Source organism: Solanum lycopersicum, chromosome 4 (assembly GCF_036512215.1).
Source record: "Solanum lycopersicum chromosome 4, SLM_r2.1".
Lineage (NCBI taxonomy): Eukaryota > Viridiplantae > Streptophyta > Magnoliopsida > Solanales > Solanaceae > Solanum > Solanum lycopersicum.
The window spans coordinates 35,417,560-35,433,986 of record NC_090803.1 but is presented as its reverse complement, the minus strand read 5'-3'; the positions used below and the strand labels follow the sequence as shown (position 1 = coordinate 35,433,986).

Genomic DNA, 16,427 nt, shown 5'->3' with positions numbered 1-16,427 from the left:
GGACACTATTGAGGGTGTCCAGATTACAGAGGTAGTGCGTTCCGGGGAACCGGACCTACCAACTTGCTGATCGTCGGCGCTTTGCGCCCCAGGTTTGCGTTACCTACCACTCTTGTATTCCAATTTTTTTATGAATTGGGGACAATTGCATGTCTTTTTGTTGGGGGTGGGGTAAATGGAAAGTGAGTGCTAGGGTGAAGTCTGAGTAGCCCAATTCACTTTCCTCTTTTGGGGTTTTCTTGCCTGTGTTCTTTTTCCCCAAGAGACTAATTATTTTTTCTGTTGAACCGGCATGTCTATATCTTGTGTATATAGTTTAATTCTTAATCATGATGGCTAGAATTATATCCTGATAAAATGAAAATAATGCATGACTAGGCATAGTAATTGATAAATATGTGGCTCTAAGAATGACATAGAGGTACACCACTGTATGACCCTAAGTCTAAAATTCGAACTAGGTGTTTGATAATCTAGTAGAGTAATGAGATGTCAAGTGAGTGTGAGGAAGATTTGAATAGTCCACTATTTGTACTGAGCTAGAACTTGCCTGGTTAGTTTTGCTAAAAGTAAATTGTAATAGACAATTAGGAAAGGATCATAGGCCCTTGTTCAATAGAGCCCATTTTTAGCCTAGATAAAAGAAAACCAAATGAAATTAATCCTTATTTTATCCAAATGATTTGAGCTTAAACTAGACCTTTCTTTTTCACCAATACTGATCTTATTTGAGAATAATGTGTTGGCCCTGGTCCCTCCTTGGACATGTGCACCTCAGCTTATGCCAAAAGCATAAGTTGAGGGTGGTTAATGTTGTAAACAACCCTTTTTATGGCCCTGACCCAACTTTGGCTATTGTGTACTTCGACTCATGGCAAAGACATGAGTTTAGGGTGGCTATTATGAGGAATGCTCTGGAAAGTGGGGTTGAAAGAACAAAGAGAGAGAAAGAACAAAAGTAAAGTAACTTAAGAAACAGTTGAAAGAAAAGTAAAAGAAAAAAGTAATAATAATAATTTTAAAAAAAAAACAGGAAATACAAGCAAGAAAAGAAGAGAGTCACTTACACAAATGAAGAAAGAAGGGAAAATAGCAAGGTGGAAGAATATGAGAAACTAGGTGAGATAAAATGATAAAAAGTGGTATGTTTACTTGATATGTCAAGGAGGGAAAAAAGTAACTAAAGTATACCTAAATATATCCTACCTGACCCTGAGCCTATGTTACGAGCTAAGAAAGTCCTATCGTGATCCTAAGAGTTGTATAGCAAACTTAAAACAGTGAAAATAAGGGCAAGCTTATGGCAATATGTATGAATAAGTGTGAATTTGTCCTGAGTGTGAGTGTTGAAAAGTAATCCTTATACTCAAACTGAAATCATTGTGTAAAAAATGAGGATTTTGTTTTGAAGTGAGGACACTAGTTGCAATACCGGAAATATTAGTACCTCGGTGAGAAATTGAAGAGGATAGGTGTTAGTGCACGGTGAGTCTGTGTCATGGTCTGATTCCACATAATTCAAGCCTAATAGTGATAGAATGCATAAATATGATGAGTTTGATCGGGATTGACAACCAAATGATTGCTAATGATTGTACAAAGATTTTGTATAGATTCATAGAGTGTTGCTTGAGGACAAACAATGAATTTAAGTTGAGGGTGTTGCTATACCATGGTTTCACGGTATTTTTAGTGCTTTTTCCTTAAGTTTAGTGTGTCTAAAAGCCTTTTTGTACTAATTTTTATGTAAGTTTCTCTTTATTTGCAGGAAATCTGTCTAAAAGATGAATGCGGAGGTTTTTGAGCAAGAAATACATAAAAGTACCACCTACGGAGCTTGTGACGGTTCGTCGTGCCCGTGACAGTCTGTAGGTGGCATCGTAGTGCAGCTGCTGAAGGAAGATGGGGAAGTCTGACCAAGTGTGGGGTTACGGAGTGCGTGACGGACCGTCGTAGCCATGATGGTTCATCTTGATTGTTCGTCATGAAGATCAGAGAAGTAGTCCCAGTACCCAATTTTCAAGAGTTCAAGTGTTATGGAACGAAGACCCCCGACGGACCGTTGTGCCTGTGACAATCCGTCATACCTACCGTCGAGGGTGATGAAGAGAGCAGGAGAAGAAATTGCACAAGTATGGGACGACGGATTCCATGACAGCCTGTTGTGACCATGATGATTCGTCGCGAGTTCCGTCGACCTTGCCGCGTTTTGACAGATTTCCAGCAAATAGAGTCCTTATTTAATTAGGTTTTTATTTTTTATAAATAGTTCGAAAAAACTCATTTTTGGGGTTAGACTCTTGATTATTTTTAGACTCTTTGTTAGACTCTTGAATAATTTTAGACTCTTGTAATTGATTATTGGTGACTTTTGCTTATTAATCAAGTGAACTTTTGGATTTTATTCTTTCTCATTGAAGTAAGTGAATGAATTCTTATATTACATATTTGAATATTGTGATTATGACTATGGGTAACTAAACTCCATAACTAGGGTTGTGGGAACCATAGGTGAATAATGAGTTAAAACCTAAATAAAATAACAATTCTAGACTAGTGTCTTGCATGTAAGCTAATTCTTTCGCTTAGAAGTCTTTTTAACGGATGGCCAATGTTAGAACTCGCCTTAATGCTACTTGCCGGACCAAGAAGGTAGATAATAGAAAAAGAATTATCAACATAGCTTTAGTGTATACTATAATATGCTAGTATTGATTGGTACGAGGTAATAACTTAGTCAAATATAGAATACGATGCTTAATATGAGGTAAAGATAAGGGTTAGTATAGCATCACACGTAGCCAGGCCAAGGTGCAGAGTGAAATTTTATAGATGCCAGACCAAGGATTTAGAAATACATAACTTATCACTTTGCATGCAAGATACTAGTTCTTATAGTTAGAATTATCAAGTTATGAACCTATGGGGAACATGTAAACCTTAGTTACTTTTATTAATTGGTTAAACTCCAACATTTGAAAGCTGTTAGTTGTCTCCTTTAATTTCGCTAGTTATTTTCATTTATTTAGAAATTGAAAACCCCCATTTTTATCATTTTTTTCTTTCCAAGGAAGTATTTGACTAAACAATAGTAATAATAGATTGAAGTTAAGTCTAAACTATTTTCCTCATGGGAACGATCCAAACCTCATTAGTTGGGTTATTTACTTGACACGATCGCTTTACTTTTTATTTGAGAAGTAAGTTTGAGCGTATCACGCTCAGAAATAAGTTCATACATAGCTAGTACTCGTCGCCATAGGCTTACCGTTATTTTCACTGCTTAAATTTACCACACTAGACTTTAGGATCACGATAGGACTTTCTTGGATTTAAATGTAGGCTCAGGGTCAAGTGTGGTACATTTGGGTATATTATTTTAGTGACTTTTTTGCCTCCAAGACATCTCTCAGAATCTTTTTACCTCTTTTCATTGCTTTTTTGGGCCCTACTTTTCTTTGCTCGCCTTCTTTTTAGACATGAATCTTATTTATTTTTCAACTTTTTCAAACTCTTTTCTTTCTTCTCTACACCGTTTTTCTTTCTTTTCTTTCACTTTCCTTTTCTTTTTTATTCACATAGGTAATTTCACTGAGTCACATCTTTCACTCACTTTCTCTTTTCTTTTCAATGTTCAACTCTTTCCATACCCAATTTTAGGTCATCACTCATAATAGCCATCAACTTATGAGGTACATATTACCCATGATCTTGAGTTAGCTATTGTGGTACTTGTGTTAAGACTTTGTAGACGTTACTTATATGGTGTACATGTTTATGTATTTACTGACCATAAAAGTCTTCAGTATGTTTTTGCACAGAGACAAATGAATCTTCGTCAGAGAGGATGGCTAGAGCTGCTCAAACATTATACTATGAGTGTCCACTATCACCCAGGTAAGGCCAATGTAGTGGCTAATGCTTTGAGGCGAATGAGCATGGGCAGTGAGTCTCATATTGATGATGAGAAAAAGGAGCTAGTTAAAGAGGTACACCAATTGTCTAGGTTAGGTGAACGGCAAGTAGATACAACAAGTAGGGGTGTATCAGTTCATTCCAGTTCTGAATCCTCATTTGTTGTAGATGTTAAAGCTAAGCAGCATCTCGACCTAGTACTCATGGAGTTGAAAGACTCAGTGCTGAATGAATCATTATCCCTAGGGGGGATGGTGTGCTTAGATACCAGGGCAGGTTGTGTGCGCCCAATATTGATAATATGAGACCTAATATTATTGCAGAGGCTCATGGCTCCAGGTATTCCATTCATCCAGGTTCCACCAAGATGTATCATGATCTGAAGGAGATCTATTGGTGAGAAGGTATAAAGCGAGATATTTCTATGTTTGTAAAGGAGTGCCCCAATTGCTAACAGGTTAAGGCATGAATACATTTGGGTTATTATTGACAGGATGACTAAGTCTTCTCACGTCATTCCTTTGAACTCTACTTGTAAGGCCAAACATTATACCAAATGTATATTGATAAGATAGTGAGGTGGCATGGTATACCTTTATCTATCATTTCGGATAGGGGAGCCTAGTTCACTTCTCATTTTTTGAGATTTTTCTAAAAGAGCTTGGGTACACAGGTGAAGCTCAGTACTTCTTTTCATGCTCAGACGGATAGACAAGTAGAGCGTACCATTCATACCCTTGAAGACATGTTGAGAGAATGTGTTATTGACTTCAAGGGGAGTTGGGATAATCACTTGCCACTGATTGAGTTCTCTTATAATAATAGCTACCATTCAAGTATTGGGATAGCCCCTTTTGAAACACTGTATGGCATGAGATGTAGGTCCCTAGTTGGGTGGTTTGAGGTAGCAAAGTATTCCATCCTTGGCCCTGAGATCATACATGAGGCTATGGAAAAGGTGAGAATGATAAGGGATAGATTGGCTACTACTTATAGTCTTCAAAAATCATGTGCTGATAATAGGAAGAGGGTTCGTGAATTCGAGGTAGGTGATAAAGTCTACCTTAAGATATCACCCATGAAAGGGGTGATGAGATTTGGTAAGAAAGGGAAGTTGAGTCCGAGTTATATAGGTCCTTATGAGGTCTTACAGCGAGTAGGGAATGTTGCCTATGAACTGAAGTTGGCAAATGACTTGGCTTCTGTTCATCCACTATTTCATGTTTCGATGCTTAAAAACTATCTAGGTGATCCATACTCAATCCTGCCTGTTGAGGGGTTAGGAGTTGATGAGAAACTTTATTATGAAGAGGTTCCAGTTGAAATTTTAGATCGCCAAGTAAAGCAACTGAGGAACAAGGAGGTTGCCACCGTAAAGGTGTTATGGAGGAACCACCTTGTTGAGGGAGCAACATGGGAGGCCGAGGCCGACATGAGGTCCCGTTACCCTCACTTGTTCAGTTTTTGAGGTTAGATATAATCTTCCTAAGTATGATTTGTTTATGAAATTTAAAATTTTAGTGCATTAGTCGGTATTGGTGCTTTAAGTCTATAAATGTGTGTTTTATACTTATACTATATGAGTTAATATGAGTTCATGCTTGCATTCATGTTGTTGTTCTTTGTATAGCGTTAGACATGATTTTTGTGTCACATGAGTTATGATGTGCATTGGGTTAATGTGAGATTGAGAAAGAAGTTCCTCAATCTCAGATATAAAGCATCAAATAAGCTTTGAGTGATGTGCATCATCTAGAGTAAGTTGTGAATCAGATATTCACAAAGAGTAAAGTTTCAAGTATATTGATGTGTTTTTCGAAAATACGCTCTTTGATTCAAAATGATGTGTAGTGTCATTCGGGGACGAATGTTTCTATGGGGGGATAATGTAACATTCCATAAAATGTACTTGACAAGTGAAGAGTCTATTGGGTTTTAAGAATATGTATTGGGGTACATAGGCATCCCAATGCCTAATATTGATTAATATTGAGCAAGTTAGAGAATATTGGCTTAAGGGTGTTAGCAAAATTCTATGTATTAACAAGTAACTTAAAATACACTTTGATGTTCAAATGCTCCAATCCAAACTTGTTTAGGAATTGTACCTGCAATGAAGACCATAAGCTAAAAATTTTGTTTTCTTAACTTGCGCAAATTAGGTACGAGGTATCCAAGTGTCAAGCCTAGATACCATAGCACATGATCATTTAAAATGATCATGTAGACTAAGCAGTTCACAAAGACATAGTGAGAATTCTTGGCACAAGAAGTTACCTTTCCAAGTGAAACTACAAAGTGCATGGTTACGAAACACACGACTAAAAAACAGTGAACAAACGTAAGAAAAACAAAAAAATGCTCTCGGTTGTCCTTAGACTATTTCAAGGCAATTCTTTAAGATTTACGTGCAAAGTAAAGGGTGATCTTCATAGATTAAATTCTACAGTAAGGTATGGGTTTTCTCTCTTGGATTTCTTTCCCTAGGAGGTTTTTCAAACATTTTGAATTCAAGAAAACCGAAACAAGGGTTGTTCCCAATGAAATGGTCGAACTTTTGATTCTAGTACTATGTATAATGCAAATCTCGAGCATGTTGTTGGTATATTCTGCTAACTGATCATTATGTGTACGTTTCTGTGATTCGATAATGTCGAATGATACCTATAGGTTAGATTTGTATGATTAGAGTATCATTTACATGAGTTAACAATTGTTGTAATGCCCAGTTGTGTTCGAAAAGATGAAATAGTTATAAGTAGTTTATGAAATTCAGTTTACTGTTGAAAGGAATGAAGATTTTGATCACTATGTATGTTTACAGTAGATATGTTTGTAAGTGTTTGGAATTTGATGTCCCAAAGAAGAAATAAGAATGAGAATCAAAGCCAGTTAATGAATCTTCAATGCCAAATCAAATTTATAGTTGGCCAAACTAAGCACTGAATCGTTCTTATGAGCTAATCAAATGTTAAAAGTTGGCTTGGTTAAATTGATGAGATTATTATAGTATATATATGAATATAATTGACTTGGCTAGTGATAATATCATGAAAAGTATTTAGTGAAAGTTTGGTTTATGCCAATAAAATGGCTAGCAATATTATTTCCATAATATGAAATAAATTGCCAATGACAAGGTCATACCAATCTTATATGGTCAATGTAAATTATGATATTTCTTGTAAGGCCAAATACATGTTAAAAGTTGACTTGACAAGATATAACTCAATGAACTCATAACCTAGGGTATGCCAATGAATGAGACAAGTCTGAACATACCCTATCTAAATGAACTTGTGAACATAGTAGCACATTGAATAAGTTCTCATAACTTTCACAAAGAATAGTACAAGACTACCAAATAACATTGAACAAGATAAGGTGAGTAATTATATGACTAAAGGCCTATGAGTTATGAAATTGACCTAGAATGGGGTGTTAAAGGAAGTGAGACAAGTCTCACTTGCACCAAAACAATTATGTTAAAGATACTCATATAATAGGGTATTAGAAATCGTCAGACAAGTCTCATTCACACCATAACGGTAATGTAAGATTTAAGGTCAGACTCATCAAATATAGAAAGGGATGACAAGTAATCCATTGAGCTAAGAATACCTCATACTAGAAGCAAGCTTCAATAGTGTATGAGTCAACTATAAATGTTGTAAAGTATAATAAAATTGAGCTAAGCACGGATAGACTAGTAACGAGCTTGTGCAAGCACATGTAAGCCTCATGAGATGACACTACCACCAAGGTGGATAAGGGTCTCCAAATTCTTCTAGTCATTGAACTATGTCGCCAGCATAGGTTACTAGCAAGTGGATCCACCTAAGAAAGCTAGGAAGTATTCGGTTTCACTTTGGCCGGTGAATCACCTCTTTTTCAGTATGGGGAAGACACTTGATTTCATGTTAGCTCACATGATCTATGTCGGTTAAATGCAAAATATTTATTTAAGAAAGAAAGAAAGAAAGAACTAGGAAGATAAGGGGTGTTCAGATAGGATGACCAAAGGGTGAGGTTAGAGTCGTTAGACTAAGTAATGATGTAAGCCATTCTTAGTCATTTTACATAAAGATTCCAATGGAAGTCTTAAAAGAATATCCTAAGTCACACTAGCATGTTCAAAGTGAACATGAGATCAAAGAAGAAGAAATGTAAGTTCAAAGTGAACTAAGTAAGCAAAAGCATAGGTATATCAAATCATCAGTGTTTGATAAGAATGAAGTTTTAACAGTTATTGGCTTATACGAATAAAGGGAGCAAAAGATAATAGCTCATCAATTTGAGTATGAATATATGCCCCAACATCTTTATATTATGCAAATGATCAAATAATGGGCATAGCCAATAAAGATAGGGTTATAAAGACTTCATTACTAATTCAACAAGAATGGAAATAATAGCTTGTGAGTAGGGTAGTCAAATCATTTCCTTAGTCTTTTGGATTACTTACTTGATTCATTGTAGCAATGGGACTACAATGAATCAATGAACTCGTAAGTAAAACATAGGAACAAATGAGATCATTGAACTACACAACAAAAAGAAGAAAAGACCGAAAAATAAACTAAGTCTGGGAGAGGGAGCTCTCGGCCTAAGGGGAACAAAAATATTAAATTTTGCTTGAGTTGTTCTAAAATTAGGTTCATGATTCCAAGGTCTTATATTCATATAAAAAATGAGTTGTGTGCTTTAAATGCATTAAAATATACCGCAGTCATAGGATGATTCATAAATAACGAATTAGGAATGTGAAGTGACTTTACTTTCCAAAAATGGCATGGTTCTATAGGAAAAGCTTTCATTGATAATGCATAATCATTCTGTGTTTATGTGCATACACCCATACTTAATACAAGTGTATAATAACCCAAATACATTTATTATTTTTATAGGTGCAGGTCTTTGAAGAAGATTGAAGATCGGTTGAAGTCGTTTGGACTAGTACCTCCAAACTTTGGTAGGTCCTCTTGACTTCGAGGATGTCTACACTTTATTTTCTAGCTATAATACATTAGACTTAGCTAGTGGATTTTGTCCCTAGCGTTTCCTTTAAAATATTTGTTTAAGTTTTTGTATTAAGGCCGGTTTTGCAACTATTAATGATATTATGAATTCTTCATTTCAATTGTTCAATCTATTAATACATGGTTGTTTATTTTGAGCTGTTATGCAAGAATTATATGAAGTCTAAGTACAATTCAGTAAATTTAAAAAGTTTTAAATTTTTCCGCTAAATTTAACTGTATGATTGTGATGAAAGCTAAGAAGAGGCTTGTCTGAGACCTCTGGAAGGTTAACGATGCATGTCCCATCTAGGATCTAAGACCCGGGTGTGACAAACACGGTTAGATTATTTGAAGTTTTCTCCATTTGTCTGAACTGCAATCGACAGTTACAAACTAAGGACCTTTGATTGAAAGAAAGGTCGTCGATGGCCTTCATGGGTTGCCTCTACGCTATTTTGCAACTTCCTTCTTCGTCTTAGTTCTAGACATCTTTCCTTTAATACAAATATAAAAGCATATTAAAACTACTACGAAAAGGCTCTAGACACACACAACTCTTAAGGAAAAAAGAATTGAAAGCACCGTATATGACTCAAAACAATATTTGGTACAAATGTATACTCTTTTAAGATTTTGGAATCACATGGATATCAATCCCAACTCTTTCTTTGATTTAGCTCATGTTTATGCTCTCAAGTTTGAACAAGCTAACTCATGTGGATCACACCTTTGACACAAACTCACCATAAATAGACACTTTTATTGTTTTACTTCTCACCAAGGTGCCAACTTTCCGACATCACAACTAGAATACTCACTACAACAGACATCCTCTTTTTTCGCACAATGATTTTAAATTTGGGTACAAGGACATTTATTCAACACTCACGTTCAAAAACAAGTTCGTACAAAGCTAGTACTCATCGCCATAGGCTTGCCCTTATTTTCACTGCTTAAGTTCACCACACTAGACTCTAGGATCACGGTAGGACTTTCTTGGCTTGTAATGTAGGCTCAGGGTAAAGTGTGGTACATTTGGGTATATTTTTTTTAGTGACTTTATACCGTCCTTGACATCTCTGAAAATATTTTTACCTCTTTTCATAGGTTTTTTCTGCCCTACTTTTCTTTGCTCACTTTGTTTTTTTACATGACCCTTATTTATTTTTCAACTTTTTCAAACTCTTTTCTTTCTTTTCTTCACCATATTTCTTTCACTTTTCTTTTTTATTTTCATTCACATAGTTGATTCACTGAGTCACATCTTTGACTCACTTTCTTATTTCTTATTAACATTCAACTCTTTTCATACCCAATTTTGGGTCATCACTTATAATATCCGCCCTTAACTTATGGTTTTTTTTCATTGGTAGAGGTACATATTACCTGAGGTTGGGTCAAGGACAAGAAGAGGCCAGTTTCTGCATTAGCCACTTAAACTTAGGCTTTAGTCCTAAGTCGAGGTGCACATGTCCAAGGAAGGACAAGGCCAACACATTAAAGCCAGCGAAAGTGAGTTAGTGAAGAAAATAAATGTCCATTATAGAATCAACAGATTTTGATCAAAACGGAATAAAACTTTTATTTGGTTAACTTCTTTTTAGGCTAGATGGTTTTTAATTCGAACAAAGGCCTATGATCGTTTCCTAGTTGTCTAACACAAATTCGTTTTATATGATCCTTTCCTAGGAGAACCATGCAAGTTCTAGCTAGGTACCAATAGTTGAACACTCAAAATTCCTCATACTTTATTGACACTTCATTACCCTACAATATTGTTAGATTTCCAAGTTTAGGTGTTAGTTTGAAGGTCATACAGTGGGTGCCTATATATGTCATGACTAGAGACAACACATTCAACTCATTTTCACCTATTCATGCAGGCACTTTTGTAGGACGAGATATAATTCATACTTATCCATCATGCTTCATATTTCATGCTTTTATACTTTGTACAAATTACGACTTGCCGGTTCAATAGAAAAGTAACCAGTATCTTGGGGGAAAAGAACACAGGCGAGAAAACCCCGAAGAGAGGATTGCGAGTTGGGCTACTCAGACTTCACCCTAACACTCACTTTCCATTTACCCCACCCCCAACAAAAAGATCATGCAATTGTCCCCAATGCATGATAATAATTAAAAAATAGGGTGGTAGGTGAAGCAAACCTGTGGAGCATAGCGATGACGATCTATCAACAAGTGGGCGGGTCCAGTTCCCTGAAACCCACTACATTAGTAGACAGGTCAACCTCAGTGGTTCCCATATAAATCTCCATACCATCTATGGTGCTCCTCTAACCGTCTCCAGTGTAGAACTAGATGCCCCGGCAGCTAACTCTCATGCCCTCATCTAGCAGGTCTCCTCATCAATCAAAGAGGCCCTCACACTAGCATCCTCTCCCTTAGTAGTGAGGCTGCAATTATGCCTCTTGCCACGACCACGTGGATTAGGTTGTGGCTCAGGAGGTGCTGAAAATAGTGTAGCAAGCATAGTGTCCTCCGCTAGCTTGGAGGGTGCAGTCTCAGGCTCCGTCCCTCGCATCTCAAGAATAATGTTTATATATACCCTCAAACTAGCCAAAACCTCTTGAAAAGTAGTCAAGTCAATAGTACGGGATGCGTGTGCAAGGAATCGCAACTCAAAGGCATCAAAGCACTGGTGAACGGCCTAAATCTTCTGCCCAATCTGTTGGTCCACCCTCTTATCAATCCAGTTCTCAGCCAGGGTGGTATCAACGGGCTCTAAAGTCGCAGAGTCAGCCCCTTGGGCTAACTCCACTGTGTCTGCCAACTTCTCACTCAACGGTTGCAACTCAACTCTGGGCCTTCTCCTCAGTGCCGCTACATTGGCCTCATCCCTTATGAGACCTATATCAACCGTCCCAGTCGGAGTGTGGAGTGCATCGCAGTGACAAATGGGCACTTCGGCATCCCTACATAAATGGAAAATAAGACATGCGAAGGGGTAACTATTAGAGGTATTGAAATCCCTCTAATGTATCACCGTGATCAATAGCTTCGCGAAGTCGATCTCCAAACCTGTTACCAGGGCCGCTACCAATACCGCATTATACCATGTAAGAATATTATCGGCACTCGTCAGCGATAGGCGGTTGTGGACTAACAACCAGAAGAACATGGTTGTGAAACTGAGGTTGGCCTTCTTGATCATCCCTTTGGAGTTTAACACCAGTCTTCCCCCTCACCATCGATCGACAAATATGAGCAAGCCATCTCTTACCGGCTTCTCTCTCCTCTGCGTTCCTCTGAAACTTGACAATTTTTACCATCTACCACCTATATTCGAACTCTGGAGTAATAGGATCCCGTTGTGTGTCAGTGGTGGGGGTGTTTACAAAACGGCAAATGGTGAATGCAAAAAGTTCAACCTGACAGCCTCAAACTAGTACCTCGGTGAGCGGGTCCTATTTGGAAGGAATTTCCCGCCTATCAAAAGAGCCTCTTAGAGACACCACATAGGAGGTTTAGAACTCTCGGACGACCTCCTCACTGTACAAACCCAAACTCCTAGCAATCCACTCTAGCTTGTTTTTGTTAAACAGCGTATGCATATCGAGGACTGTGCACAAACTCCCCGTAAGAACCCAACGCTCGACATTTGCCAACCAGGTAATCACCCCCTTCTCATTCAGCATTTTGACATCTCTGTATACCTGATATTGACCATCTGCACACCACCGGTTAGGATCCTAAGCAACCGGTGTGCGGACATCTGCATGGGGTGCTGGGGAAGACACCAAGCTAGTATCCTCATCAGACGAGGCTTGACGGGTAGGTCCCTCAAACCAAGTGGTTCCTTGAGATAGCGAACCGGAGGCAGTGGTCTCATTCAACCCCAACGAGAGGGCTGACCATGATGATGAGGCAAATTTGGAGCCATACGGTTCTTCAGAACTCGAGGCAGACCCAGACGATGTGCCGGTCAGTGTTCAATCCTCATTAGACTGGGACGCAGTGTCTAACACTAGGAACCACCTTCTGGGATGTGCCTCGAGCGGCTCGTGCAGCTGGTGTAGCGGGCATGGTACCCAGGGGAATATACTAGGGATCTTGTTCATTATCGGAAGTAGAAATCATCCAACGAGACTGGGCTACAGACTTGGATTTTCCCCTTGAGTAGATGATATCCTTTTTCGGTGCCATTTGTACCTATAGAACAGTTATTTGTCTCAAGTCAACACTACCACACACTCGAAACAAGCAGAGCAAAGAAAGAAAAGCAAATTTTACTATATAGTGTAGGTCTGCAATATCAGGATGACAGGCACTGTCGACGGTCCGTCAATAGGATCCGTCTTACGACACTAAGAGTTATTCGGCTTAGTCTAATTTTCTGACCTCTCAGATGGAAACGACAGATGTGCAGAATGGTCCGTCGATTCCCCTTCCTTCGTCTAACACTTAGCATTATTTCTTTAGAATTGGTGAAAATAGGTTTTCTGAATGAAACGACGGACGTGCAGAACGCTCTGTCGATCAATCGACGAACCGTAGTGCACTTACGTGAACTCAAACTTTTTCAAATTAAGGGTGAGCAATCGACGAACCCCATTGAAGGCCAGTCCATCCATTGATGGTTCGTCGATAGGGTCTCATTTTGTTGGCCTGAAAAAAAAATTCTAGGCCATTCTTTCGATCTCCACTTTTGAACACTTTAAGACCCATTCAAGTTTAGACAATACAACATAATAACCAAGAGACCATTTCATGATTCCTAGTGATTCAACTTCCAACTTATGGACTTCTAAATTAACAAAAGTACAAAACCCTAAGTCGGATTTGGGAGACACGACACCTATAACTACATTTTAAGTGGATTACAAGACCATACAATCACTTTCTATTAAATTTAGCCCCTCTGTCAAGACCTACATTCAAAATCAGTTTATGAACGAGAATTCATAGTATAAAGGAAATTTACACACCTTGAGTTCGTAGTGGGACGGATGTGAGAGGGAATTTTATAGCAGCCTACACGCCCGATTTGAACACCGAATGAAAAACAACGGAGATGGAAGAGAATTTGGGAAGAGAGGGTTTTGGGGAATTTGGGGGACTCTTATGATGTTCAGAGAAATTTGATGGTTATAGAAGGTGAATGTATGGTGTTTTATGAAAAAGGAATGAAGTTAATGAAGAAAAGTGGTTTTGGGGGAATTTGAAAAGATGAAGGCTAATGATTGTAATGTCCTTTTATATTACCAGATGGGTCGAGTTGGGTTGCAGGCAATTTAGACCTACAACACCCCATCGACGGGCCGTAAGTCAGTGACGGTCCATTGAGTGGGACCGTCAATTACATTAAGACTTGGAAAAATTTACGAGACATACCTGGATCTACAGACACCATCGACGGTCCGTTGATTGGACGACGGCCCGTCGATGGGGTCCGTAGACCTGTGCCCAGACCATTTTCTGCAGATTTTTAGTTTTGGTCCTAAACATGTATCACCCATTAAGGTATTCTTTTTGTACTTTTTACGACACTTTTGAGCCATGGACTCTCTAATAATCTCTAGCCAACAATACTGCATAAGTGAGAATGAAATAAAACTAAAAATAAAAAAAAACGGAAAGAGTAGGACTATTCCTACAAAGAACATAAAAACCTATCATTGGCTAGAGGGTATACCTTGGGTTGACTCCCACGAAGCGCATGATTTAAAGTTGCGGCACTATGTAGGATCCTTGAATACTCAGACTTCATCGAGGGGATAAGCCTCAACCACTTCATGGACGCTCTTTGCATGCCCCAAGTAGATCTTAATCTTTTGCTCGTTTAATGTGAACTTTGCACCCTCCTCATTTTCCAACTCAACCACTCCGTGTGAGAACACTTTAGTGATGAGGAATGGCCCTGTCCACTTGGATTTGAGTTTGCCCGGAAACAAGCGTAGCCTAGAATTGAATAGAAGCATCAGATCACCTACCAGAAATTCTCGCTTTTCAATCCTTTGGTTGTGGTACTTCCTCATCTTCACTATGTAATTGTCTGAACTTTCATAGGCTTTGAGTCAAAACTCATCGAGCTCATTCAACCCATTTAGTCGTTGGTCTACTTTTTCAGTCCAATCCATCTTCAGTTTCTTGAATGCCCACATTGCTTTGTTCTCTAACTCGATCGGAAAGTGACAAGCCTTCCCATATACAAGTTGGTATGGATACATACCAATAGGAGTCTTATATGCAGTTCGGTAGGCCCAAACATCATTATCAAGCCTCCTTGACCAATCAGTTCTATTAGCATTCATTGTTTTCGCCAGAATTTGTTTGATCTCTCTATTGGACACCTCAACTTGCCCGCTAGTATGCGGATGGTAAGGAGTAGCCACATTATGGATAACCCCATATTTCTCCAATAGGACTTTGAAAAACTTATTACAAAGCCACTACCACCAACACTAATAATGGCCCTAGGTGTGCCAAATCTGGAGAAGATATTCTTTTTCGAGAACGCGGTGACACTCTTTCCTTCATTGTTAGGAGTGATATAGCTTCCACCCATTTAGACATGTATTCAAACGCCACAAGTATATACTTCATCCCATGAGAAGTCACAAACGGGCCCATAATATAAATGCCCCATACATCAAATAACTAAATCACCAGAATAAGTTTAACGGGAGCTCTTGCCTCTTCAAAATTCCTCCATCTCGCTGGCACCGATCACATGATTTGAAAAACTCATGACATATTGGTGAATGGTTAGACAATACTACCCACACTACAAAATTTTATGCACAGTACGGATACCACTATGGTGTCCTCCCACAGGCGAGGAGTGACATGCCTCCAAAATGCTAAACATCTCAACTTTCGATATGAAACAGTGAATCATCCCATCGGCACAACTCCGTTATAAATAAGACTCATCCCAAATAAACTTTTTCACATCGTACATGAACTTCTTCCTCTGATGGAAAGACAAGACCGAAGAATAATAGACAATTGAGACATCTGTAGCTCAAGATACTTGATTGAAATTACATGTGCATCCACCTTTTCTAAAATATTAGCTAATCACCTCTAGTATCCTTGGCATTCTCATTACTAGTATCAAATCTCCTCATCATATTTTGTAACATATCTCAACTCACTCCATACTACCTATACCATCCCTAGGAGCAATTTTCCGATTTTGTAGGGGAATATAGGGCCCACCCGTATCATTCCCATTACCATAGTTACTCCAGTTGAAGTTGTTGTTGCGATTATAGTTCCCATATCGAACATATTGACCCTCTCGAATGTAGTTACTGTAGTTCCAACCATGATATCCTTGACTTTAGCGCTAATTCTCCTAATTGGAGCCTTAGGCGTTTGGTTAAAAAAAACCCATGTGATCATTCACTGCATAGTAATCTTTTTCATAATAATACTCATCTATCAGCGGTGGTGGTTTAGTGAAGTATTTCATCGCATTTACTTTTTCATCACCCCCGCTCACATGCTTCAAAACTAACCCTA

General features: G+C 38.4%; 1 protein-coding gene across 1 annotated transcript; it reads right to left on the bottom strand.

Annotated features, from left to right (window-relative positions):
* Positions 1–14,656: 14,656 nt before the first annotated feature.
* LOC101245053 (uncharacterized) lies at positions 14,657–15,211 on the bottom strand. The gene is made up of 2 exons (XM_004237645.1): positions 14,982–15,211; positions 14,657–14,858 (listed from the first exon to the last, which is right to left on the bottom strand). Exons 1-2 carry the CDS (start codon positions 15,209–15,211, stop codon positions 14,657–14,659), a joined length of 432 nt encoding a protein of 143 aa, XP_004237693.1.
* Positions 15,212–16,427: the final 1,216 nt, after the last annotated feature.